Genomic DNA, 23,981 nt, shown 5'->3' on the forward strand with positions numbered 1-23,981 from the left:
AAAAAAAAAAAAACCATATGACTTGAAAATCCACAAATAGTTATTTACCGGTAAAAAGCATATATAATCAATCGTTTGTTCCAACCGCAAAAAGATTTAGGCAAGTCACATACATATGATGTACTTTAAACAAATTAGGTCCGTTATTATGATCAATACTGGATGCATACTAAAATACACTTATGACCATAATCAAAATCCAAATCCAACTCTCAGGTTTAATGGAAAAAGAAATCATGCCTAAGGAATCTATTATTAATTTTAATCCCAAAATAGACTTGTGTAATTAAATTGATGTTAACTTGAGAAGAAAAACGATACCAGCTCTTGCAGTTCCATCCCAAAACGTTCAAGGGATTTCTTAAGCTCGCCCTTTCCAGCTTCAGTTTGCCTAAGCTTTATATTGTTTTGAATATAATGTTAAGATACAAATTGTAGGTCCTTTGATCAATTACGTTATATGACACATATATACGTATAAATTTATGTGTATATAATACACACACACAAAGTAGGTTGACCAAATATATGATTTCACATATGCAATTCTAATTCTACTTAGATATTCACAATAGCATACGCGATCAAAGAATCAAAATCAAAATCAAAATCTAATATAGCACCCAAGTCAAAATCAAAACTTTTTTTTCTTAGCGTTCAAAAGTTGAATAATCAATGATGGTTATATCATGAAAATTTCTAGTGGATGCTATTTGGTATATAATATATGCTATTTGGTATATAATCAATGATGGTTTGGCTGTTTGATGATCCTCTTGTCTGATGCTTGATTTGATTTTCCCTCTTTCCCTTTTTCCCTTTTTCCCTTCTTCCCTTTTTCCCTTTTTCTTTCCCTCTTTCCCTCTTTCCCACTTGATTTTCTGGCGGTGCAAATGTAAAAATTAAGCTTTTTTTTTTTAAATTTTCCCTTTAATTATAATCACTTTAATTATAATCACTTTAATTATAATCATTTTCCGGCGTGGACACTCACTGATCCAATTCAAGTAACAAGCTCTAGTGGTTTGGTTAAAATCCGATTTGTTGACTCAATTTTCAGCACAAACACTAAAGGGTCTCTCAGATTTCTTGGATTCGATCCGCTCGATTGCTCGGTTTCGGATTCGGGTGAGTTTCTTCTTCTTCTGCTCCTTCAATTCTTGCAACTGGTATACAATCTTTACTTAAAGACCTTAGCTTTAATACGATTTCTCGAACTAGTTGAACTGTTACAGAAAACCATGCTCTTGCTTTTCATTCTTTCACCAAACATTCAAAATCGTGAGCTAATGATCGTGTTTTTCAGGATGTTAGTTTCGATCAATCATGGGTTTTTTGTGTTGTATGTGAATTGTCAATGGTTTTAGAAGATTCAGATGAAATGCTTGATTCTCTTGTGAAATCAAGATTTATGTTTTGTTGGAATTTTCGAGCTTTAGAGGTATAGTGGTAGCAAAATTGCAATTTGAACTAAAATCTTACGATGAATTGAAAATTTAGAAAAAGGTATCTCAGTAATCATGAATTTGTCTGGTTTACTTGAATTAATCATGAATAGTTGAACCAATTGTAGAATCTGAGGATCATTAAATTCAAAAGCAAAAATTAAGCATATATAATTGCACAACTTTAATGATACAAGGATTAGGAGAAGGAGAAAAGCTTTATGTGCTTACTTTCATCTGTTTCAATCTTCTCTGAAAATTGTTGACTTAAGTAATATCAGAAAGTGTGTGACTTAACCTTGCTAGTTTTTTGCCAATGCTTTCTCGCCAACGGTTTTTATGTGGTTTTGGACTGAAGTTGAACTTTTGTAATTCTTTTCTCGCATATCAATGTTCCAAGTATGAAGCTGCTTGTTTAGTTTCTTGAACCATTGGTTTTTTAAATAATCTTGTATTGATATTATTGCTCTAATTACTTATATTACTTTGGTTGCTAATTTATTAGTTTCAAATGCAAGAAAGGATTAGTTTCTAATGTCATATTTTTTATGGTTCAAAAAGTGTATAGATGTCGCAGTTGATCACTCGTCGTTGGAGTGTGAGTGCTCCAGGCGTGAGTGCTCCATTGATTGGGGAGCCTACACCCCTTACTGAGGCTACTCCTACGGCGTCTCAGGTGCCCGTATCATCAACATCATCAGTGTCGGTTCAACCTCTCAGTGCACGGCGGCCTCACCGTCGCCGCCGCGAGCTAGAGCCTGGTGATCACGCTTCCTTCTCCTCCGGAGTCGATGGTGGGGCCTCCCAACCAGGTAGTTTTTTTTCTAATTCTCACTACATTGTATTTTTTTTTCTATTTTAAAACTATTATTTTATGATTGTGAAAATTTGTTGGATTGTGAAAATGTGTTGCGGGTTGTGAATTACTGTTTTAAGGTTTTGGGAAATGATATACTATTAGGGGAGGTTTTGCCTAATTTTTTGTACAAATTTAAGCTTTTTACCATTTAAGTTTTTTTGGGCAGCTAAAAAAAACACCAGGGGGCCTAATCGAATGCTAAAGGAGGCACAGGCTGTACGTATGTCCGCCTCCTTGATCAAGATTGCATATGACTCGCAACATCGTGGAGCGGCTACCTCACAGCAGCATAGCAGCGTTGTTACTAGCTGTGGTTATGTTATTCGGAATTGTTGTCCTATGCGGTGGGAGTCTTGGGCACAAATTCCCGAGGAGACGAAGAAACTGGTGCGAGAGAAGTTGTCGGTTAGTAAATTAATTTTTAGCCCTTATCATTTTTTTTTTTAATTTTGTTTACAAATATTATAAACCAAAGTATATTATCTTAATATTATTAAATTTCTTAATATTATTTTATTGTTTTTCATATTTGTAGGTCAATTTTGATGTTAAGGACTTATCCCCTGAGGTTAGTGCCTACTTAGAGGGGACCTTAGCAAACCGGTACAAAGATTGGAAGAGCGCTTTTCACACGCATTTTCAGCTATGGAATGATCCGGAGATTGCTCGCCTAGAGGGTTGCCCAAACGAGTTGAGGGACCGGCCAGAGGATTGGGAGTGGCTCTGTAAACATTTTATGGATCCAAAATTTGTGGTATGTACATAATACTTTAATAATAATTTACTGTTTTTGTTATCTTTTTAAGCTTTTTTTAATAATTTCATTCAAATAATCGCACTAACATGTATATTGTATGTTTAACAGAAGAAATCTATTGCTGGCAAGAAAGCTCGGGACTCAAAGACACTTCTCCACCATTCCGGTTCGAAGCCCTTTTCGTATAGGCTTGAGGCACGACGTCAGGTAAAAGTATATTAATTTTTAAATTTTATACATTTTATTCTTTATTATTGACTAATAAAATTTACTTAATGATTTTTTTTTAGGAGGGTTCTAAGTTCCCACAGATTGACTTGTTCAATGACGTTTACGTTCGACCCGGCAATGAGACCGCTAAGGAGCTTCATGTAAGTATATGTAATTCTTATTATTCTTATTTTTACGAATCGTTCAAATATTATTTATATTTTGTTATTGAACATTATATGTTTTTTCTTTATTATTACAGGATGTTATGGTGGAAAAGTCCACTGCTGTTCTCCAAGAAGCAACATCCCAGCTTCCCCCGGAGACCCCGATCGACGAAGTCAATGTACCCGATGATGCAGATATTCAGATCGTGACTGAGGTCTTGGATCAGAAGTTGGGTCGTCGTTATGGCAAGGTTGTTCGATGTATGGGGAAGGCAGGGGTTCCTGAGACGGGTGCCTCCTCTTCCACATCGTCCACAAGAGAGGTCAATGCCTTGAAGGAGGAAGTGACAACCCTAAAAGGTCAGCTTGTGGCCCAGGGCGAGCACATTAGGACCCAGGACGAGAGGATGAGTATGATTCTACAAGCTTTAGCGATGTCCGGCCTCCAGATCCCGATGCCAACACGTGATGTTGCTCCACCTTCAACTTCCCAGCCACTTCATCCAGCTGATACCCAGTAGCATGATGTATCCTAGAAGACTAGTAGTTTTTTTTTTGTTTTTGGACATCTTGTGTGTACATTTTTATATATTTTATAATTAAATATTTTTTCTTGGTTTAATAATTATTGTTTAGAATTTCATTACAATATTTATTAAAAATTAAATAAAAAAAATTCTTTGGCCAAAAAAAAAAAAAGGTTTGCGCGACGAAGAAGTGATCTGCGTTGCGCAAAACCACTTTGCGCGACCCAGGTTATTAGTTGCGCAAAGTTGTTTTGCGCGACACAGGACCTAGGTTGCGCAAAGTGGTTTTGCGCGACGCAGGAAATTCGTCGCGCAAAGTGGTTTTGCGCAACGTAGATCACTTCTTCGTCGCGCAAACCCTGCTTTCACGCACTTAGCGCAACGATGAATGCGCGACGAACGTCCGTTGGGCTAATTTTTGCACGCCGTTTTTTGACTTTGCGCGACGAAGGTCCTGCGTCGTGCAAAGCCTTTTTTGCGCGACGAAGAAGTGATCTGCGTTGCGCAAAACCACTTTGCGCGACCCAGGTTCTTAGTTGCGCAAAGTTGTTTTGCGCGACACAGGACCTAGGTTGCGCAAAGTGGTTTTGCGCGACGCAGGAAATTCGTCGCGCAAAGTGGTTTTGCGCAACGTAGATCACTTTTTCGTCGCGCAAACCCTGCTTTCACGCACTTAGCGCAACGGTGAATGCGCGACGAACGTCCGTTGGGCTAATTTTTGCACGACGTTTTTTGACTTTGCGCGACGAAGGTCCTGCGTCGTGCAAAGCCTTTTTTGTACTAGTGGGCGTAGGGCTGGGTGCAAATTCTCATATAAAAGATATGGGGTTGTCCAAGAAATATTGGTCGAAATTCAATTTAAAGTAAAGTCTATCATTTACAAATGCCTCAGTACAATAATTAAAAAATAAAACCACATTTTACAATCAATGCTTATTTTGTTCTTATGTACTAACTTGTAACTAGGATGTGGCTCCTCATTTCTGTTCTGAAAAAAAGATGAAGTTTCATCATAATTAATTGACAATATGAAAAGTAATTCAACTCTTTATAACTCTTTACATGGTTTGATCCTCATCGATATTAGACTTTATCCTCACATTATCACATATTATTCTTTATTTACAAATTTCTTTTGGAAATATTGAAAATTATTGGTGAGTTTAATGCGGTGTACTATAAGTTGGAAACTATACTTATGAACAGAATAAGATATGTAGAACCCCCAAAACCACACACAAAAAAACTTCGAAGTATTTTTATTGATAATACGAAAGCTAACAAACTAAACGTCCTATACTTCCAAATAGGAAAAGATTTCATCAATTAACAAAATACCATAAGCGTTCCTAAAACTAAAACTCTAATAAAATACTTTAATAATGATTTCAACAGTGAGTTTAATAGTCATCATCGTTTTTTCTAAACAAATCTCACAAGTCCAATTCAAACATCAGAGTCTAATTCAGCAAAACTTTACTCTTATTGCCAGATCTACAAAGCTTTATTCTTTTGGAAACATTGACAATAATTAGTGAGTTTAATGTGATGTACGTACTATAAGTTGGAAATGATATGTATGAATAGATTGAAAATGCCTAGTAGAATCAGAAGCCACAAATTAAACCACAAAAACTGAATTCAGATGATTAGACATGCACCAAGAACTATACATGCATGCATGACTCGACATTCGACAAGTCGGCAAGCTACACATGGTACAGTGTATGTAACATAAATTGTTCTATTGAGGACTAATTGACACAATGAATTTGGTTTCCAAGTCGGTCCAACCACCATGTGCTCTCGAGCTCACTACATTTATAGGAATACATATTAGAAAGTTCATCCAAATTGTGGGCTAAATTAAGATTTAGCCACTAGATCAATCAATCAAGGAATCTTATTCTTGAAAATCCTTGAGCTGTGAACTAAATAATGGAACCTAATTGTTCCTCAGTGCGTTCACTTTTTGTTAGGGTTCTGGGTCATTTAATGTCACAATTATATGACATTGATATCTCCCTCTTGTTTACTAGATTAACAACTCAATTCCTTTGAACAAAAAAAAAAAAGAAAAAAAAACAACTCAATTTGCTGACAAGGGAGGCCATTTGTAATGTAATGAAAAAATTTGGACTCATTTAACCATTTAAATGAATAAATTCAAGCATATTCAACGCATCACAAACTTAAGACTTATGTATAAATCTTAGACCAAAGTGAATCTCAAATTCGGATTTCAATATGAATTTGAGGCCAAAGTAGAGCTCTACAACAAGAAAAATCCAACCAAATTGTAGATGACGAGATAAATGACGCTGAAATTTCTATTGTCTAAGGAACTAGCCACACAAATTGTCAAAACTAAAAATATGACTCCAATGTCTAACTTAATAACTCAAATGTTGAAATTAAAAAAATAAGAATACAAGTCCAAAAATATAATTAGTTTACGCATTAGAAGAGAAAACCAAAAAACTCAAATCTGCCACCTTTTCTAAACTCAAGTATAAATTTAAAAATATAAATCTTTGTATAGTTGGCTTGGGAAATATACATAACAGATTTTGCTACAATACTTACAAGTATTTAATAGAATCATCATCTCAACAATTAGATGGCGTTTGTATTAAATATATGCATTCACATAAATTATATGTAAATATCATACCCAATCCTATATAATTCTCACAATTTGTAAAACTTATGTGAATTATTTTATTATTATTTAAGGTTGGGAATCGTTTTGGAGGGAAAAGGATCCTCACCGGATCCTCTTTGTGGGGATTTGAAGGATCAAGCAATCACAGCCGTTTATCGTATATCGTGCGGTCAGTTTTCATTAGATACTATTTACATTCAATTTTGAATTTTGAATTTAAAATGATTCTAATCGCACGATACGATGAATGGCCATGATTGGTTGATCCCCTGGATCCCCACAAAGAGAATTCAGTAAGGATCCTTTTCTATTTTGGAGTAGAGATTTTTAGGATTTATGTGTAGCCCACAAATGTAATAAGGTTTCACGTAGTCACACATATGGCAAATTGTTCAGGGATCAATTAATCCATGTTATAACATGTATTGCAAATGGCGTTTTATTGTAGTGGTGAAAAAATAATAATGTTTATGCATCCTAATACGGATTCATTCTCACCGAGTTTCATTCCTCTTAACAACTAACTATCTAACTCACTAACGCTATCGCTATACTAAAAAAAAATTATACCATGTATTTTATCTGTGAATAATATAACCTAAAAGAAAATTTCATTGTATATTTATATTATAACATGTATATTAAGACATAACAAGTGTTGCAACCACAACCCAAGAACTCTTTTTTAAGAACCAAGACATTGGTTAGAGTTCTTACTGAAACAAATGTGATCAGAGCGAGAGGCTATCACTTGATTTAAATTTGGTTGCCAAAACATGTGCAATATGAAGATATCTTGTGCATCTTACTATGTCTCCTGCGTGATCATAATTCATACAGTATGGAACTATGTCTTTATTTGAGTGGACCAAAATAGACACTACGCAATTTTTTGTTGCTTCAATATATATTAGGCCTTTCACATTAGATCATAAGAAAAGTGGTGGAAATTTCAGTTAGGATGTGGACCATCATCATTGGTCACATACTCATAGCCATGCTAGTGTTGCACCCATATTTAGAACCCTTTGCCCATCCTATCAAGGTATATTCACAACCATATATGTCACATTCCGGCCTGAGCTTCCACCATATCCCTAGCTCGACTCCATCGTAGCAGGATATTGTCTGCTTTGAGCCCCGACCATGCCCTCACAGTTTTGTTTCTAGGAACTCACACGAGAACTTCTTAGTGGGTCACCCATCCTGGGATTGCTCTCGCACGAACTCGCTTAACTTAAGAGTTCCGATAGAACCCGAAGCCAGTGAGCTCCCAAAAGACCTCATGCTAGGTAGAGATGGGAATATACATATAAGGCTTACATGATCCACTCCCCTGGACGATATGGGATCTAACAATCCACCCCCATAAGAGGCCCGACGTCCTCGTCGGCATACTCATAGCCATGCTAGGGTTGCACCCATATTTAGAACCCTTTGCCTATCCTATCAAGGTATATTCACAACCATATATGTCACATCCCGGCCCGAGCTCCCACCGCATCCCGAGCTCGACTCCATCGTAACACGATATTGTGTGCTTTGAGCCCTGACCATGCCCTCACGGTTTTATTTCTGGGAACTCACACAAGAACTTCCCAGTGGATCACCCATCCTGGGATTGCTCTCTCATGAACTCGCTTAACTTCAAAGTTATGATAGAACCTGAAGCCAGTGAGCTCCCAAAAGACATCGTGCTAGGTAGAGATGGGAATATACATATAAGGCTTACAGGATCCATTCCCCTGGGCGATGTGGGATCTAACAATCCACCCCCCTAAGAGGCCCGACGTCCTCGTCGGCACACATCCGGCCAGGGATTGGCTCTGATACCAAATTGTTACATCCTGGCTCGGGCCCCCACCACATCCCAGGCTCAACTCCGCTGCAGCACGATATTGTCCATTTTGGGCCCCGACCACACCCTCACGGTTTTGTTACTGGGAACTCACATGAGAACTTCCCAATGGGTCACCCATCATAGGATTGCTCTCGCACGAACTCGCTTAACTTCAAAGTTTCAATAGAACCCGAAGCCAGTAAGCTCTCAAAAGGCCTTGTGCAGGTAGAGATGGGAATATACATATAAGACTAACAGGATCCACTCCCCTGAACGATGTAGGATCTAACAATATATTCAAAAGCTTTACCAATCATGAAGGAACCTTCCATATGAATGCGAAGAAAAAAGGGAAAAAAACATTAATTTAGACAAAATATTATGTACACTTGGGAGCGCAAAAAAATCATTCTTTTACTTTTCTTCTTCTTTCTTTTACTTAATGTTTTCTCTTACTAGGCAATTTGATGATTCTTGTGTGGACCAAAGTCCACTTCATAACAATTATATATTATACTGTGCCATAATATAGAGGCAGTCTATGTTGAAACACATCAAAGCCTACCATGGTGTCACCCGCTCACATTGGTTGATTAAATATCCTCCAATTTGAATTTTTATGAACCCTCATGATGACTCCCTAGTCCACTTCGAAGGTTGCTTGTAGCACAAAGCACATACATTAGCATATTACAAAAAGGGGTCCCATTGGGATATAATAAAGTATCGTAAAACACATGAAAAAAATTTATTCTATAATTTTTTTTCGATGCATGCGTTCAATGACCAAAGATTTACAGTTATAAACTAATTGATCAGTTTGTTAGGTTTATGCTTTTGATTTCAGAAAGTGGACAAGAGTTGCTAGATATGCTTTGTACATTAATTAAAGGGTATGTTTCAAACCAAAAAAAACCTTTTTACTTTCCAAATTTATCACATTCAATATTTCATGGTTACTATAAAGAAATGGCAGATACAAAGTGTAGAGAGCTGAGAGTACCTTCTAACTCTAAGTGCTAATTCCAGCAAACGCAAAAACTTGCATTGCGAGTCCATGACCATTTCTTCCTCTGAAAAAGAAAACCTAACAAAATCCATAAAAAACCAAACTAATTTGGGGATGTTTTTCATTTGTTAACTCCTTAGGTGGCTTCACGATGGTACCCTTGGCTGGATCCGGAAATGCTCCTAACGAAAGGATCGCTGTCTCTCAACGCGTCATCGTTTGATGCTCATCATTAGTGATTGTTAACTTTTGTTTAGTTTTTGGTCATCAAAGTTTAAGTCAATTGATTGACATGGTCTAATTGTATTTTCAGTTACAAAAAAAAGTTAAATGGTTGTTATCAAAGTGTATGTTCTAGATTTGAATCTGACAACATATATAATTCTTCGTCTAACTGTCAACAGAACATTTCCCGGGAATGGGAAATACAAGCAAATTTATTACCGAACGTTTTCTAGGCCAGACTAGTTCTCTGAACCTTCCAACAATTCAAAGTTGGAGGAGTCTCTGAGGCCAAGGCTCTCATACAAGGGAGCAACTGGGTACCCTCCACATTAACCATGCAAGGCTTTGGATTTGTATCTTCTAAATCTAATTCAATGGGGGTTTGTCATTGAACTAGTAAATTACAAAGATTGAACACCTTTTTTGTTCGTTAGCTAATCGATGATCAAAACTCTTGCTCGGCGAATATCTGGTTCCAGGCTCCAAATTAACCAAATTTTAGAACTCCCTGGAATTTAACATTACATTATCTGTTTTGGTTTCAGATTTTTGTATACAACCAAAGGAAAACGGAAGCATAAAAGTATCTGTATTTGAAGCGTTACAACAAGTCCATGAAGCATCAAAATAGATGTTTAATTAACCTTATGTTGTTATATAGTAACAGGAATACAACAACAACGATAATAATACAAGTCAGTCAAAGTTCTTTGATCAGAGTAACAACCATTTCACTTCCAGATTTTGACAAACTTATCGTGACCAGCCGAAGCAATCAAACCTGTAACATTTGACACCGCCAAAGAAGCAATGAGTCCTTCATGTGCTGGTAGAGTCATTACCTTGTTCTCTGTCATGTTCCATAACTCCAGTGTCTGCAATTATTTTCCCCAAATAAAAATAAAAATATGATATCTTGCAGCAACACTGGTACCAGTAAAGGATTGTTTCTCTCGTGTAAAATGGGAACAAATATCCGAACGGCTTAAGAGAGTAGTGGTCTCCAAGCAAAAAATGTAACAAACATTACATAAGCACAATGATGGAGAATTTACTTGCCTGATAACAGCCAATGACAAGCAGTGAAGTATATGTATGATGGAAAACACACGATTGAAATTTACTTCCGTTGCAGCTCAACTCATGAACGCATTCGCCTTCCCCTCCTGCTCCAAGTGCCCAAACTCTAACAGAGTCGTCACTGACAGATGCGAGAAACTCACCAGAAGGATCCCAGCACACAGAATGGATAGGCTTAGTATGCCCCTGCATACAACACTTGGTTTTAGAACATTGCTAAGTACCTAATCCTACAAGAACCACAATTTCCCAGTGAAACAAGCGTCCCAACATGCAATTGCAGTTCCAGGACTTATAAAGGACCCAAAGGCTCATCAATGTTGAGTATACATAACTCAAAAGATAATGTCGCGTGCACAAACAATGTCAACGTAGCGTTACATGATAGCATAACTCTCAGAATGATAACACAGAATATTATGATGAACGTAAATGTAAAGTGGACCTGTAATGAATGCCGACAAGCTTGTGTCTCCACATCCAGTACATGTACAACATTCTCTGCAGCTGTAGCAAGAAATCTTCCAAGACAGGGTTGAAATCTCACCTGCCTCTTACCACCCTAATATGTTCAAACTTATTAATAATGAATATACCGAACAGTGAACAATCTAATAAAAACACCACTACTTCACCCCACTCAACTTCTGTACTACCTTAAACACGCTTGCACAGAAGCCATTGTTAATTCTCCAGTACCGTATCTCACCACTCGCATCACACGAACAGATAAGGTCATCATTGTTTGGGTGAAAATCTACTGACAGGACAGGAGCAGAATGTCCCATAAAGGTGCAAAATGAAACAGGCTGCAGATTTAAGACATACAAAAAGTTTTACAAGGCGAGATTACAGAAGATATATGATCCGCGGGACAGAAGAATGTTTCCACTAACATTGTCAGCATCCCAGATCTTGACAGTTTTGTCGAATGAAGATGTTGCAAGACGTGGCATGCTCGGGCTGAAACGAACATCAGTTATCAACAATGAATGTTCTCCGAGAACAGCTTTTGGCGTTAAACTATCTGTGTACCACAGTACGGCCTGCAACACACAGATATCAAGCAATTCCACATCTATGTTCAGATATATATATATAAGAATAGCAGCATTGAATTCTCCTCACAGAAGCTATTGGAACTTAGGAAATCATCACTCGCTCACCTTCTTATCAAGGCCACCACTAGCAAGAACTTTTCCATCTGATGAGATGTGGCAACTCACAACCTTGCTTGCACTTGCTCTAGCAGAGTTTTTTTCCGTAAATGTGAACCCTAAAGTCATATCGAAATTCCAAGTCTCAAAACACCCATCCATGTTTAATTTAGAGCCCCGTCTGGTAACCATTTCATTTTTAGTTTTTAGCTTTCAGTTGTCTTTGTTAGAGATTGAGGGAAATACACGGGAGAAGGGAAAGATGATGAACGGTGGGTGGAATGTGGAAGAAATGTATATGGAACAATTTTTCTACTGTATACATCCTCTATCGCTAGCGCACAAAATAAAACCGAAATAGTTATCAAACGGGTCCATAGAAAAAAGAATTGTCCACCATGTTTCAAAACAACTACATAACAAAGTATTCACCAATGCACCTGTAGATTGTGCATCATCAAGAAGTTCATCATCTTCTGCATCGTCTGCAAATTGATCCATATCCGTCTGCAATCGAACATGTTTATCATCCCATTACCAAAATCATCAATTCCTTGTGATACCAAGAAGATGAAGAGATTACTCACCAACTGAACTGAGAGTGATGAAAGAGCAGCATCAGCACCAGACATCATCAGAGGCTGAAGGAGTTGTGGATGTTCTCTTTGGAGCAAAAGCTTTCTTTCTCTATTCCTCAACTCTTTTCCTTGATCATCTTTCCACTTTCTAAATATTTACATGTTTAGTGGAGGAGTTGACGCCGAAGTCCACTTGAAAATTATTTTTTAAATGCTTTATGACTCAATTAGATAACATTTTTTTTTTAATTACAAACGATACTTCTATTCTAAACTAATGAGAAGATAGAAAGTGAACACGAAACACAACAAATTGAAAATTAGGCAATTCACGACTTTAAACTTTACAAAAGCCATCATCCAAACTTTTGATCTAAATATTCCAAATTTTATACTGAAATAATGTAGAAATAATTATGTTCGTCTGTGTTGAACTTTAGAGAATCCATTCTTCCAAACTTGTAACTTATGATGTAAATATTCCAAATTTTATACTGAAATAATGTAGAAATAATTCCGTTGGTCTATGTTGAACTTTAGAGAATCCATTCTTCCAAACTTGTTTTGGTTTTATCCGCGACCGACTGCAAAGTTACCATCAACATGCCACGTGAAGTTACCGTTACACCAAACAATTTCCCCCTTTCAAGCCGATCAACCCTCATGCTGCACGTTAAAACTGCGAGACTGGACCTTGATGACAAAAGAAGCATCTCAAAGAGACTCGGGTGAACAAAAATGAAACGGGACACGATAATCACACCCACTTTCTCCACTTGCACACCCCTGTTTAATTACATCCCGTGTTTTCGTTCGATCCTACGCCCAGAACCAACGGTGGGTGTGTAGCAAGAGGAAAAAGTACGTGATTTATCATTTTCCCAAATGAAACACGATGAGAATGATAAAATTTCTATCTTACCGTCCGAATACGTTACAAGAGCAGGCATGAAGCAATTGAGAGATCTCCCAGTTTTTACTGTTACAGTAATAAGCAAACAAATACAACAATAATTTTACACGGACGGTTTCTGGGGGTCCTGTGGAGACGCTTGGATATCCAAAAAAGCAAAAGATGAAGATCAATCGAGCAACCAAAGACATAAACTACAAGCGTTGACCAAGACTGGCTGAAACCTATTCCTAATCTGTGAAGTTCAGTTAATCACAGTGACCATTTCACTTCCAGAGCTTGACAAACTTATCGTGACTAGCCGAAGCAACCAAACCCGTAACAGTTGACACAGACAAGGCAGCAATAAGTCCATCATGTGCCGATAGAGTCATTGTCTTGTTCTCTGTCATGTTCCATAACTCCAGTGACTGCATTTTACCCAGATAAAACTATCAGTACAGGATCATTTTTCCAGGTGGTAAAATGGGAACACACATCCCAACGGTTTAAGTGAATGGTGACCTCCAAGCAAAAATGTAAAGAACAATATATAATAACAATAATGCAGAATTGACTTGCCTGATAACAGCCAATGACCAGCAGTGAAGTATATGTAGGATGGAAAACGCATGAATGAAATTTATTTCCGTTGCAGCTTAACTCATGAACACATTCCCCTTCGCCTCCCGCTCCAAGTGTCCAAACTCTTACAGAGTCCTCGCTGACAGATGCAAGGAATTCGCCAGAAGGATCCCAACACACAGAATGGATAGGCTTAGTATGCCCCTGCATTCAAATCCAAATTCCAAGTAATGCAGTTGAGAATTCACATGAAAATATTACATGATCCGTTTAAATTACAACTATGAAAGAAAAATTATAGTGAGACAAAATGTTAGACTGACCTGTAAAGAATGCCGACAATTCTGAGTCTCAACATCCAGTATAGATACAACATTCTCTGCGGCTGCAGCAAGAAATCTTCCAAGACGGGGTTGAAATCTCATTTGTGCCGTACCACCCTAATACGTTCAAGCATATCAGAATGACCAAAACGTATATAATATGAAAACCACCACTACCCCACCCCCATCAACTTCCTGCATCCCAGAAGACAAGATTCTACCTTAGACACGCATGAGCAGCTGCCTTTGTTAATACTCCAGTAGCGTATCTGACCATCCCCATCACAAGAACAGATGAGGTCGTCTTTATTTGGGTGGAAATCTAATGACATAACAGAGGCCGTATGTCCCATAAAGGTACGGAGAGAATAACCAGGCTGCAGAATAAAAACATAAAGAAGGCTTGATACAGCATGTCACAAAAGATAAATCATCTTTTTGGGAATCGAGGCACAAACTCAGCACCCGAGCAATGAAGCATATAGATGAACTCATAACGGCAAAGATATGATAGAAATCAAACTCGAAGTATGTATACTTAGTTTGATTACTCAAACAAGTCTTCAAATCTCGAATCAATAGGTTAAAATCAGAGTATAAGCTAAGTAGATGACAAGGACAGAAGAATTTTTCACTAACATTGTCGGCATCCCAAACCCTGACAGTCTTGTCAAATGAAGACGTTGCAAGACGTGGCATGCTCGGACTAAAACGAACATCAGTTATCAAAGCTGAATGTTCTTCTAGCGTACTTTTTGGCTTTAATGTATCTGTGTACCACAATACAGCCTGCATAATACACATGTCAAGAACACTCTAAATAAGTACAAGCATCAACCAACAAAGTAAACGTTATAGCTTTTAAGAAGTAAACTAAACAGACAATTTCACATGTTAATGTTCGGGAAGAATCAATTAGCCAATATGTAGCAGCAGTTCTGAATCCTCCCACAGAAGTTATTAGCAATTTCAACATTTATTCACTCACCTTTTTATCATGGCCCCCACTAGCAAGAAATTTTCCATCTGATGAGAAGTGACAGCTTGTAACCTTGCTTGCGCTTGCTTTAATAGAGTTTACTTCTGTAAATGTGAACCCTGCAGTCAAATTCAAATTCTGAGCCCTCAAAGTAAACAATAGTAGCTGCAAACAACCAGGTTTACTCATTTTAATTATTTAAAAAAGAAATTATTTTAAAAAAAAATAACTATGATGAACAAAATAACACTTACAAATGCAATTCCCTGAAACCAAGTACACGACCAAAAAGATGTAGTTAAAAAGTAAGGTTGCCGAAAAATTGGTTGACAGATTTTTTATTAGTTGACCTTATGATATTTATTTCCTATGATAAGTTACATCTACATTCTCTCTTTTGAATGTTTACGAAGATAAGAAGAATGAGTATTGACATTGTTTGTGTGTTTGTGGACAACACAATTATATATGCGAGATAAAATTGACAAAAGAAAAATGACAAAGATCATTAATTGAGACTTGTGATTCAATACCGATGACTTGCACTGTCCCGGTTTTTATGTATGTAAATATCTAATATTCAAGAACATACAAAAGAGTTGCATTGTAGGTGAGAAAATACTGGCAGATACTACATTCAGGATAATGTTAAACAAAGAATTCATTCAACATGGCACCCACCGCACCTTTGCTGACATCCATACATCGACCAACAGCATCTCTATGATCCACATCATCAGGGGATAAAAAAGACTCGACATTATCATCAAGAGACCCATCCTCTACAAATCGATCCATATCAGCCTGCAATTCAAGATCTTTATCATCCCACTGCCAAAATGGAATCCCAATGAGAATCCGTGCAAGGAATTGCCAATTCCTTCTAATACAAGAAGATGAAGAAATCACTCACCAACTGATGTGATGGTGATGTAAGAGTACCAGTACCATCAGCGCCAAACATCATCAGAGGCTTGGAGGAGCTACCACTACGGGGCAAGGCAGGCATTGAGATTACATCTCCAGGAGTGTGAGTTGAGGGAGTTGAAGGGGCTGAACTCGGGGAAGGCCCAGCTGTGTTTGCTGTTCCTGTGCTATTGGCAGGCCCTGAAGATGACACTGGCTGCTTTCTCTTTCTCCCTGGCTGGTTTTTTGAAACCTTAAATTGCATAGGCAAAACTGTTTAAGGAGCTTCCCCAAGAATTCTCGACAATGTGTAAATAAAAAATTGAACAATTACTATTCTACAAGGTTGTAAGTTTGATAAGCAATACGAGCCTGAGTTAATTGACCAAGAAAAAGTTCATAATAAATAACCATAAAAGGACAGACAAACCTGATCATTTCCTCGAAAAGAATTCGACATGCTACCATCCATAGTGATGCTGCCAGCACCCCCCATTTTATCTTGCTGATGGGGATTGAGATTTGAATTTTGTGACTGCTGATTAGAAAGAGCGTGCTGTTGAAGCTGTTGCTGTTGCTGTTGGGGATTGCTGTTTTGTTGCTGCTGAAGTTGAGCCATTTTTAACTACAAACAAACAAACACTCTCAGAAGCCAAAGAGAATGAACTGTTTGATAATATGTCGAAGTACAGAGGGGGTAAACTCCGCCACCATAACAATTCCAATTACAAGTGAAATGGACAGAGATTGGAGCACCTTAATCAGCATATCTGGATCTCCACGAGACAAAATAGGGCCACCAGCTTGAAGAGGTGATCCTATATTTGGTACCACGTCACCAACTGAATTTGCAAGGCCATCCTTCCCAGGACCGCGATTCAATAGCATTCTTAGTCTTCTACTTTCATCGTTGGTAGCAGACGGTGATGTCATATTTTGCTGAGCAAGCATAAGTTGCTGGTGTTGTGGTGTCAACATCTGAAGCTGATGAAAGGGCTGGGGAGCTTGTATGAAAGGTTTCTGTTGCTGAAGAAGTCCAGAGCGAAGCTGCTCCAAACCCTAACAAGGAGAAAAACAGTTGTAGAGTATTAATGGGTGATACTCTAAGCTTTGGAAATGCAACCAAATAGACGATAGAGATTTTAAATTTAAACGAACATTGGCCGCTTCGAGATTCTAAACTTCAAAGATGGACAACAAATGAACTAATATAGTTTCCAAATTCAGAAACAATGTCATTTTGATGCATTTAGCGCATCTATTACCATTGTTTTAATACAGGGCCAGAAACTCAAGAAAAGAAATGGTTCAAATAGACATAAGAAATTTTCTAACAAAGGCTAAGAAACAAACAGAAAATTATCCAGCCATCAAAAACTTACTGTGAGCGGCCATCCTTTTAAAGTCAAATTGTTTCCACCCTGATTTGATCCTGAAAAAGAGTCTTACATGTAAGGTACAAGCATCATTATACAATATCGTCAAAACCTACAAAATCTTTCAACTCTCTAATTACTAACTAACAAATTACTTTAGTGTAGCAGGCTTCCAATATAAAAATAGAATACATTAATCAGCACAGCGGATCAATATGTGCACATAATATTTCAGAGTGAGACATGGTCAATCAAACATCGAGAAAGACAAATACAAGAATACCAGGAATTCCTATTAATGATCCCTCAGGACCTGCAGCTCTGGGATTCAGTACTGGATTGATTTCAGTCTTTATGTCCTGATTCCATATACAAGTCAGAACAGATAAACATGATCCAAAACACACATAATGGAATTCCAAATAAAACTAAGCATACCGGTGTAGACCCTGCCAATTGCTGATTTCGAGCTTGGACTTGTTGAGTCATCCCACCAGCTGTACCATGCAAAACTTGCCTGCAAAAAAGCATTCACTGTTTTATAATTAATGTTGATAACAGGATTAAGTAACAGCTTCCACATCTAAAACCCAGTAAGTAGTTATGCGGGCACAGCATACAAACTAACATTTTACAGTTTTCCGAGACATATGCAGGTTGCACTTTACTCTAAATCCTAAAAATACATAGCAGAGCCCAAATTTGGTATCAGTCGCGATATGATGTGTTTTTTAGTCTTGCCAACAGTCCTTGGTATCGCTAGCCGGGCTATCTTCTTGTTGCATTGCCCCATTCGCTAAAGCAAAACTATAAACTACATTCCGCTCAAAGACAAAAACTGGATCGGTTCACTTCCACACGTAGCAGCACCCTAGCTCAAAGCTCCCCGGAAGGAAGTTTAATGGCTTGACACCAAATCCTTGCCTCGAGACCATAGGATAGGACAAGCGGTGCTGCTCCGTATTAGGTAGGGCTAAGTAGGGCTGAGTTTGTTTTGCTCAAGACGGCCATGTTAGTTACGTGGAGGCTATCCCTGCTTGAATCAGCGTCAAAAGCGGAAATTCTTTTTGATCAACTAGGTTTATTTCCTGGTTGCCTTACTCATTTAGGGCTTAGTCTGACTTTTGCATCATGAAATTGCGTAGAGTCATGTGCGAATCTCCAACTAGTTCGGATTTAGTTGATTAAAAGATAAATTCCTAAGCATCAATAAACAAGTCCACATCATTTCTCAATGTATCGAGAAGCTCAACAAGCAAATAAGAATAGTGGAAGATACAAAGTCTTAGAGAAATGCACCCTGAAGGCTGGCCGGTTGCTGCAGCTGACTTCAATATTGAAGCATGATTTTGATCCAAAATCTGGCCCACATTTTCACCAAATCTCTGCTGCAGATTGTTCCTAATACGGGTCAGAAAACTGTTAAAGTCATTCTATTAAAAAAAATAAGGATAATTCACCTACCTTCATAGATGCATCATCCATAGCATCTCTCTGAAGAGGAAGTTTTAATCTTTCCTCGTACATCTTTGTAGCCATGGCATTCGCTGTTCCAGGATTTTGTCGCATGAGAGGATCATTTCCAACAAGCCCATTTGTAGTTCCATTGAGAAGATGTGCCCCATCTCTTCTCTGCTGCGGCTGTGGCGGTTGCTGTTGCTGCTGTGGTTGCTGCTGTTGCTGCTGTTGTTGTTGTTGCTGCTGCTGCTGCTGCTGCTGTTGTTGTTGCTGCTGCTGCTGAACATGCCTTTGCATCATGAGTTGCTGCATTTGCATTTGCTGCTGCTGTTGTTGTGAGTTTTGCGGTTGCTGGGAATGTTGCTGCTGTTGTTGTTGTTGCTGCTGCTGCTGTTGCTGCTCCCTTGCTTTAATCAACTGAGTCTGCAGTTTGAATATTCATGAGCTTCCAAAAGGCACTACACTAGTTTAGAATAACTATAAGAAATACCCTTGGAAAGCTTGTGATTACCGGTCCATATCACATGCATCACAAACAAAGACATAAAATTAATATGGCTAATTCACTATAAGTAACGATTGTAGAAATATACACTTAGTTATAGTAGACAAAGAAACAGTGTTTGTCACGACTATGTGATGCCTCCACTGAAAAAGATCATGCTTATTAGTTAGTATCAAGCGTGAGGTTGAGTGTGTTCAGCCAACTTAGGCATTTTAGTCAAATTAAGGGCTATACCTATGCCATTAGTGTGGAAGATCAACAGATATTGGCCTACACATGTTCAACCATCACGCACTGAAACAAAAAGAAAAAGCACCCTTACCCAGGCCAATACTTTAATTATAAGCTCAACAAAACAACCCATAAAGCAATTAGAAGTTTGAAAAAATGGTTGAAAGATACAAAGTACTTGTTACTCAAGAATGCAAAACAATCAAAAGTTTAATACTCATCTGAAATTGTACCAGTCAGCATATTTTCAGTTCACGTACAACCATCAGGGGTTTAAGCCTTACGACCATCAAGCAAAACGTGAACACAAAGTTTGGTGATGGGCAGAATGCAGCATAGCTAGAACCTTTGAGTTTTAATATTGTTTGCCAAAATTGCAACGAAGGAATAAAATGTCTTCAGACAGAACATAAAGCAGATAGAAAATCAGAAGCAAAGAAGTCAAAACAACTTTTTCAGTGATATGACATAGATCAGAAATCCAGGGTGAAAGCTGAATGTTCGATTATATAAACAATAGTATGAGAATTAGAGTAAATCTTTATCAAAAGAAGAATCAGAGTAAAACATGAGATAACAAAGGGATCGACTGCAGTAGACAGCCGAAGAATGATGTAACAGAGCATATAAGAAATCACATATAAACTAGAGAAAGAAAAAGCAAGAATAAAAATCTCAAAATGTACTCTTAACATAGGAGCTCCATTTTGTTCTGTGAAAAAAAATTCAAAATGAACTCCCCTGGCATGAGAGTAGAAGTGCATTCCATTTGAATTGGCTTGTGAAGAAAACATAAAGCATGAAACAAGTCTCAACATTAACCAATGCAAATTCCTTCTCTTTAAAGCTAGGAAATATCAACAACACGAAACACACCCTCTTCTCCACTCTTAAAACTCTCATTGCAAATGATATATGGCCTAAAGTATATACCAAGCTAATACGTGATAAAGTATTCTCAAACTAACCTCAATGTAAGATGCCGCAACCTCTGAATGTTTCTCATTAGTCCTAGCAATGAATATATCCCAGAAAACAGACCACCATTCAAATAGGAAACCTCCCGGCGCATCAATAGCTGTAAAACCCATAGGCAAAAGAAAATTCAAGATGCAAGTTCAGCAAAGTAAAAAAAAAAAACTCATTTAAAAAGTAATAAGAAAGATAATTTCCAGTACTCAAAGATTTTTGTACCCCTTAGGTCAACATATATGTGCTTACCAACGGGATCTGAGGATACTTTTCCTTCTGCTTGGAAAGCTTGCGCAGAGGCTTTTAAATCCCGCTTCACTAGATAATCATGGATATACACATCCAGCCTGTTAATCACAAACAGATATTATCAGTCACACGAGTAGAAGGAGAAAAACCGAAACTTTAGGAGAAAAACAGTGGAAGACTATATTTTGGTTAACGAAAACCCAAATATTACTAAAAATAAAAAAATTATAGAGAGAAGTGATGTAATAGACAAGGCTCAGTCCAGAAACCCAATTTCTACTGTAAAAAGCGAAGTAAAAGATTCATCAAAATAAAAAATTGCCCAAAATCAAACCATTATAACAACAAACCCTAAATCCACACAAATGAAATCAACATAGAAAAACAAAAAAAGAAAAAAAGGTTAAAGAACCAAACTTTAATCCAAACTCCGCAAAAACTAACAAACCCCAGAAAATCCCAGAAACCCAGAACCCAAATCGACCCAGAATACAGCAAGGAGGTCACTAAACTTGGAAAAAAACAGAAACCCAGATAGGAAACTAAGGCAGAAAGTGAAGAACTAAACAATTTACAGCAAAAACTTACATTTTATCAGCTTCCCAGTTGGTATGAGACATGTTGCTGAATGATAAAATCTCACCCAACACTGGATAATAATGTTAGATTCTCAATGGCAACTTCTTCTGCTTTTCAGCTCTGAAGTAAATCAAACCCAGATGAGAGAAGCAATAAATTTTTGGTACAAAACATGGAAGTTCATAAATACAAAAGGAATGTGCAGAAAGAGGGGGGAATAGAAGCAGAACAACCTTTGATTTTTATCAAACAAAATATACAGAGACAAAAATAAATAAATTGCAAATATATAATTTTCAGCTGATGTTAAATTTAATAAATTAATATAGAAAGGGAAAGATGATTGGGATACCTTCAAACCCCTTTTTTATGAGGTTTAATATGGTGGTTTAAATCTTTTCTTTTGTTTTTATTTTTTCTTTTCTTCTCAGGGGACTAGGAATTTTTCTGAAAGAATTGAAGTTGGACTGTTGGTGGATTTTGAGCTGCTGTTGAAGATATCATAATGGTTTTCCTGATTGAATTTACTTAATCAGCCCTCAAACCCGGTCAAATTTTCAACCTAATACCACTGAATTTGTGCAAAGCTTTTTACTGGAATGACTGAATTGCCCTTTCATATTGTCTGAAAGTAATGTGTTCATCAAATAAATAAATAAATAACAAAAAGCGTTCTATGGTCAAATTGTAATTTTCCATAGGTAACCAGGAGTAATTTGCAATTTTGACATGTACCGATTGCTTATTTAGGGCAAACAAAAGGGATAAGGTTGTTATCTTCTGGGTAAAACCCCAAAAGTCAATCTGATTGTTTTTTTTCGGTTATTATTGGAAGTGACAATAAGGTAAAAAACTTTACGAAGAAAATTTAAGAATTATTTAGAAATATTTTTGAAATGATTGAAAATGTTTTTAAAATATTATTTTGAGTTTCAAAAGCACTTGAAGTGCTTCTTGCACAAATCAATTCAAATTATTTCTAAAATTTACTTGCATATTTACTAAGGATTTGATTCTATAAACATTGTCACCAAAACCACTTTCAACCATATTAAAAATATGCCCTTAATTTTTTTCATTACACCAAGAAGTAATTTTATCAGTCTAGTTATATCTTACATGATTAATATATTATATTATGATACTATTACTTAAACTGCAATCTAATGGTTTATCTTCACTTGTAAGTGAGAGATTTTAAATTCGATTCTCGTCAAAGGCGAATTTGAACCATATTTTTGCTAGCTCATTGTGAGCTTAACTAACTCCCTCACCCCTTAGCCCTTAAGGTAGATAATATCGTTTGAACAAAAATAAAAATAAATATAAATTATATATTATGTTATGATGTTAAAAAATGCATACATGTTATAAGATTAATATTAATTAAGTCCTTCAAGAAATGGATTTTCCTAAGCTTTGATCATTTTGATTCTTCCTCCAAACTTCATAGATTTCTGTAAACTGATATCGTCATGTTTGGTGGCTTGCCTAACTCTAACTTGATTATATATTAAACTATAAAATATTGGTGACCTCAAAAAATTGATGGTCATTGGGGTTAGAATATATAGCTTGAGATTATCCAAATGGTAATCCTAGATTCCAAGTTCCTAAACAACCTTATAATTTTCTATCTTGTGTCAAATCTCATGATTGAAGAGATATCTTCAAAAGCATACATCTTTTAAGTATAAACGTGTATACGATTTTCTTAATAAAAATTCCAAGTACTTTTTGAAAAAGCACATATTAAATGTTCTTTCAAAAAAAAAAATTTCATATTCATTTTTACAAGCATATCTAAAAACGTTTTTATAGTCATAAAACACTTTTAACCGTTTCAAAAACAGTCTAAAACAAGTCTTGTAGTAATGACAAGTAATATATATATATATATATATATAGAGAGAGAGAGAGAGAGAGAGAGAGAGAGAGAGAGAGAGAGAGACTACAGAAGTGAGCATGCACTACTCAAATTTCAGTTTCAATCTACTTGTAAAATATATAAAAAGTAGGGGAAACAAAATGAGAAGGGCTTTGGATGAGATTGCAAGGTGGCTTTTGAATCAAGACATTCAATTGTTTGATAATATGATATAAGCCAATTATTTTTTAAAGGCTTCACGCATTAGATTTAGATCAGATGAACTTTAACTGAAAACTAATTAAGATAAAATTTGACGTTTTAGAATCAATGTAAGACAGAAAAAAAGGATAAGCACATGAACTTTTGGTACATGAACAGCATGCAAGACCAACTTATCTCATCTTATCTCATTCCATTAGTACCGTTTTGTTTTTACCTTTTTCATGGGACAAAGTAATTTTTGCAAATTTTCAAAGGCTTGAGAATGTTTCGTTAGATGTGTGAATACACAATAATAGATCAAATTAAGAGGAAAGT

General features: G+C 36.8%; 3 protein-coding genes across 7 annotated transcripts; 1 reads left to right on the forward strand and 2 right to left on the reverse strand.

Moving 5' to 3' along the window:
* Positions 1-662: 662 nt before the first annotated feature.
* On the forward strand, positions 663-4,060 carry LOC103959348. 2 transcript variants are annotated; one of them, XM_048590974.1, is made up of 7 exons: positions 663-1,128; positions 2,007-2,257; positions 2,471-2,709; positions 2,840-3,058; positions 3,170-3,268; positions 3,355-3,432; positions 3,534-4,060. In XM_048590974.1, the coding sequence occupies exons 2-7, from the start codon at positions 2,014-2,016 to the stop codon at positions 3,957-3,959; spliced, it is 1,305 nt and encodes a 434-aa protein (XP_048446931.1). In that variant the 5' UTR covers positions 663-1,128; positions 2,007-2,013; the 3' UTR covers positions 3,960-4,060. The 2 variants fall into 2 exon arrangements, with proteins under 2 accessions (XP_048446931.1, XP_048446894.1); XM_048590937.1 differs by having other exon boundaries at positions 665-1,128; positions 3,352-3,432.
* Positions 4,061-10,319: 6,259 nt separating this feature from the next.
* Positions 10,320-12,715, reverse strand: LOC108868606 (transcriptional corepressor LEUNIG). The gene is made up of 8 exons (XM_018652095.2): positions 12,529-12,715; positions 12,382-12,448; positions 11,951-12,060; positions 11,681-11,830; positions 11,441-11,593; positions 11,230-11,346; positions 10,764-10,970; positions 10,320-10,579 (listed from the first exon to the last, which is right to left on the reverse strand). Exons 1-8 carry the CDS (start codon positions 12,574-12,576, stop codon positions 10,436-10,438), a joined length of 996 nt encoding a protein of 331 aa, XP_018507611.2. The 5' UTR covers positions 12,577-12,715; the 3' UTR covers positions 10,320-10,435.
* Positions 12,716-13,468: 753 nt separating this feature from the next.
* Positions 13,469-22,086, reverse strand: LOC103966088 (transcriptional corepressor LEUNIG). Of its 4 annotated transcripts, none has more exons than XM_018652097.2 (19): positions 21,927-22,086; positions 21,584-21,694; positions 20,996-21,093; positions 20,743-20,852; positions 19,045-19,461; positions 18,880-18,965; positions 18,019-18,097; positions 17,864-17,939; positions 17,587-17,636; positions 16,961-17,263; positions 16,635-16,829; positions 16,212-16,457; positions 15,985-16,102; positions 15,308-15,417; positions 14,959-15,108; positions 14,541-14,696; positions 14,320-14,436; positions 13,994-14,200; positions 13,469-13,842 (listed from the first exon to the last, which is right to left on the reverse strand). In XM_018652097.2, the coding sequence occupies exons 2-19, from the start codon at positions 21,613-21,615 to the stop codon at positions 13,699-13,701; spliced, it is 2,694 nt and encodes an 897-aa protein (XP_018507613.2). In that variant the 5' UTR covers positions 21,616-21,694; positions 21,927-22,086; the 3' UTR covers positions 13,469-13,698. The 4 variants fall into 4 exon arrangements, with proteins under 4 accessions (XP_018507613.2, XP_048438561.1, XP_009377499.2 ...); XM_048582604.1 differs by having other exon boundaries at positions 15,985-16,129; XM_009379224.3 differs by having other exon boundaries at positions 18,880-18,968; positions 21,927-22,085.
* Positions 22,087-23,981: the final 1,895 nt, after the last annotated feature.

Source organism: the organism of the source record quoted next, unplaced genomic scaffold (genome assembly GCF_019419815.1).
Source record: "Pyrus x bretschneideri cultivar Hongxiangsu unplaced genomic scaffold, Pyrus_bretschneideri_v1 Contig1, whole genome shotgun sequence".
Classification (NCBI taxonomy): Eukaryota; Viridiplantae; Streptophyta; class Magnoliopsida; order Rosales; family Rosaceae; genus Pyrus; species Pyrus x bretschneideri.

Excerpts from the sequence above, each read along its gene's own strand:
- LOC103959348 (XM_048590937.1), top strand. The coding sequence starts at position 2,014 with ATGTCGCAGTTGATCACTCGTCGTTGGAGTGTGAGTGCTCCAGGCGTG. Across the intron at positions 2,258-2,470 it reads TGGTGGGGCCTCCCAACCAG|CTAAAAAAAACACCAGGGGG; the intron begins GTAGTTTTTTTT and ends TTTTTTGGGCAG. Across the intron at positions 3,433-3,533 it reads AGACCGCTAAGGAGCTTCAT|GATGTTATGGTGGAAAAGTC; the intron begins GTAAGTATATGT and ends TTATTATTACAG.
- LOC103966088 (XM_009379221.3), bottom strand. The coding sequence starts at position 21,615 with ATGTCTCATACCAACTGGGAAGCTGATAAAAT. Across the intron at positions 21,094-21,583 it reads AACTGGGAAGCTGATAAAAT|GCTGGATGTGTATATCCATG; the intron begins GTAAGTTTTTGC and ends TGTGATTAACAG. Across the intron at positions 19,462-20,742 it reads TTGCGGCATCTTACATTGAG|ACTCAGTTGATTAAAGCAAG; the intron begins GTTAGTTTGAGA and ends TTCAAACTGCAG.
- LOC108868606 (XM_018652095.2), bottom strand. The coding sequence starts at position 12,576 with ATGATGTCTGGTGCTGATGCTGCTCTTTCATCACTCTCAGTTCAGTTG. Across the intron at positions 12,061-12,381 it reads TGATGATGCACAATCTACAG|GGTTCACATTTACGGAAAAA; the intron begins GTGCATTGGTGA and ends ATATGACTTTAG. Across the intron at positions 10,580-10,763 it reads TTGTCATTGGCTGTTATCAG|ACACTGGAGTTATGGAACAT; the intron begins GCAAGTAAATTC and ends AAATAATTGCAG.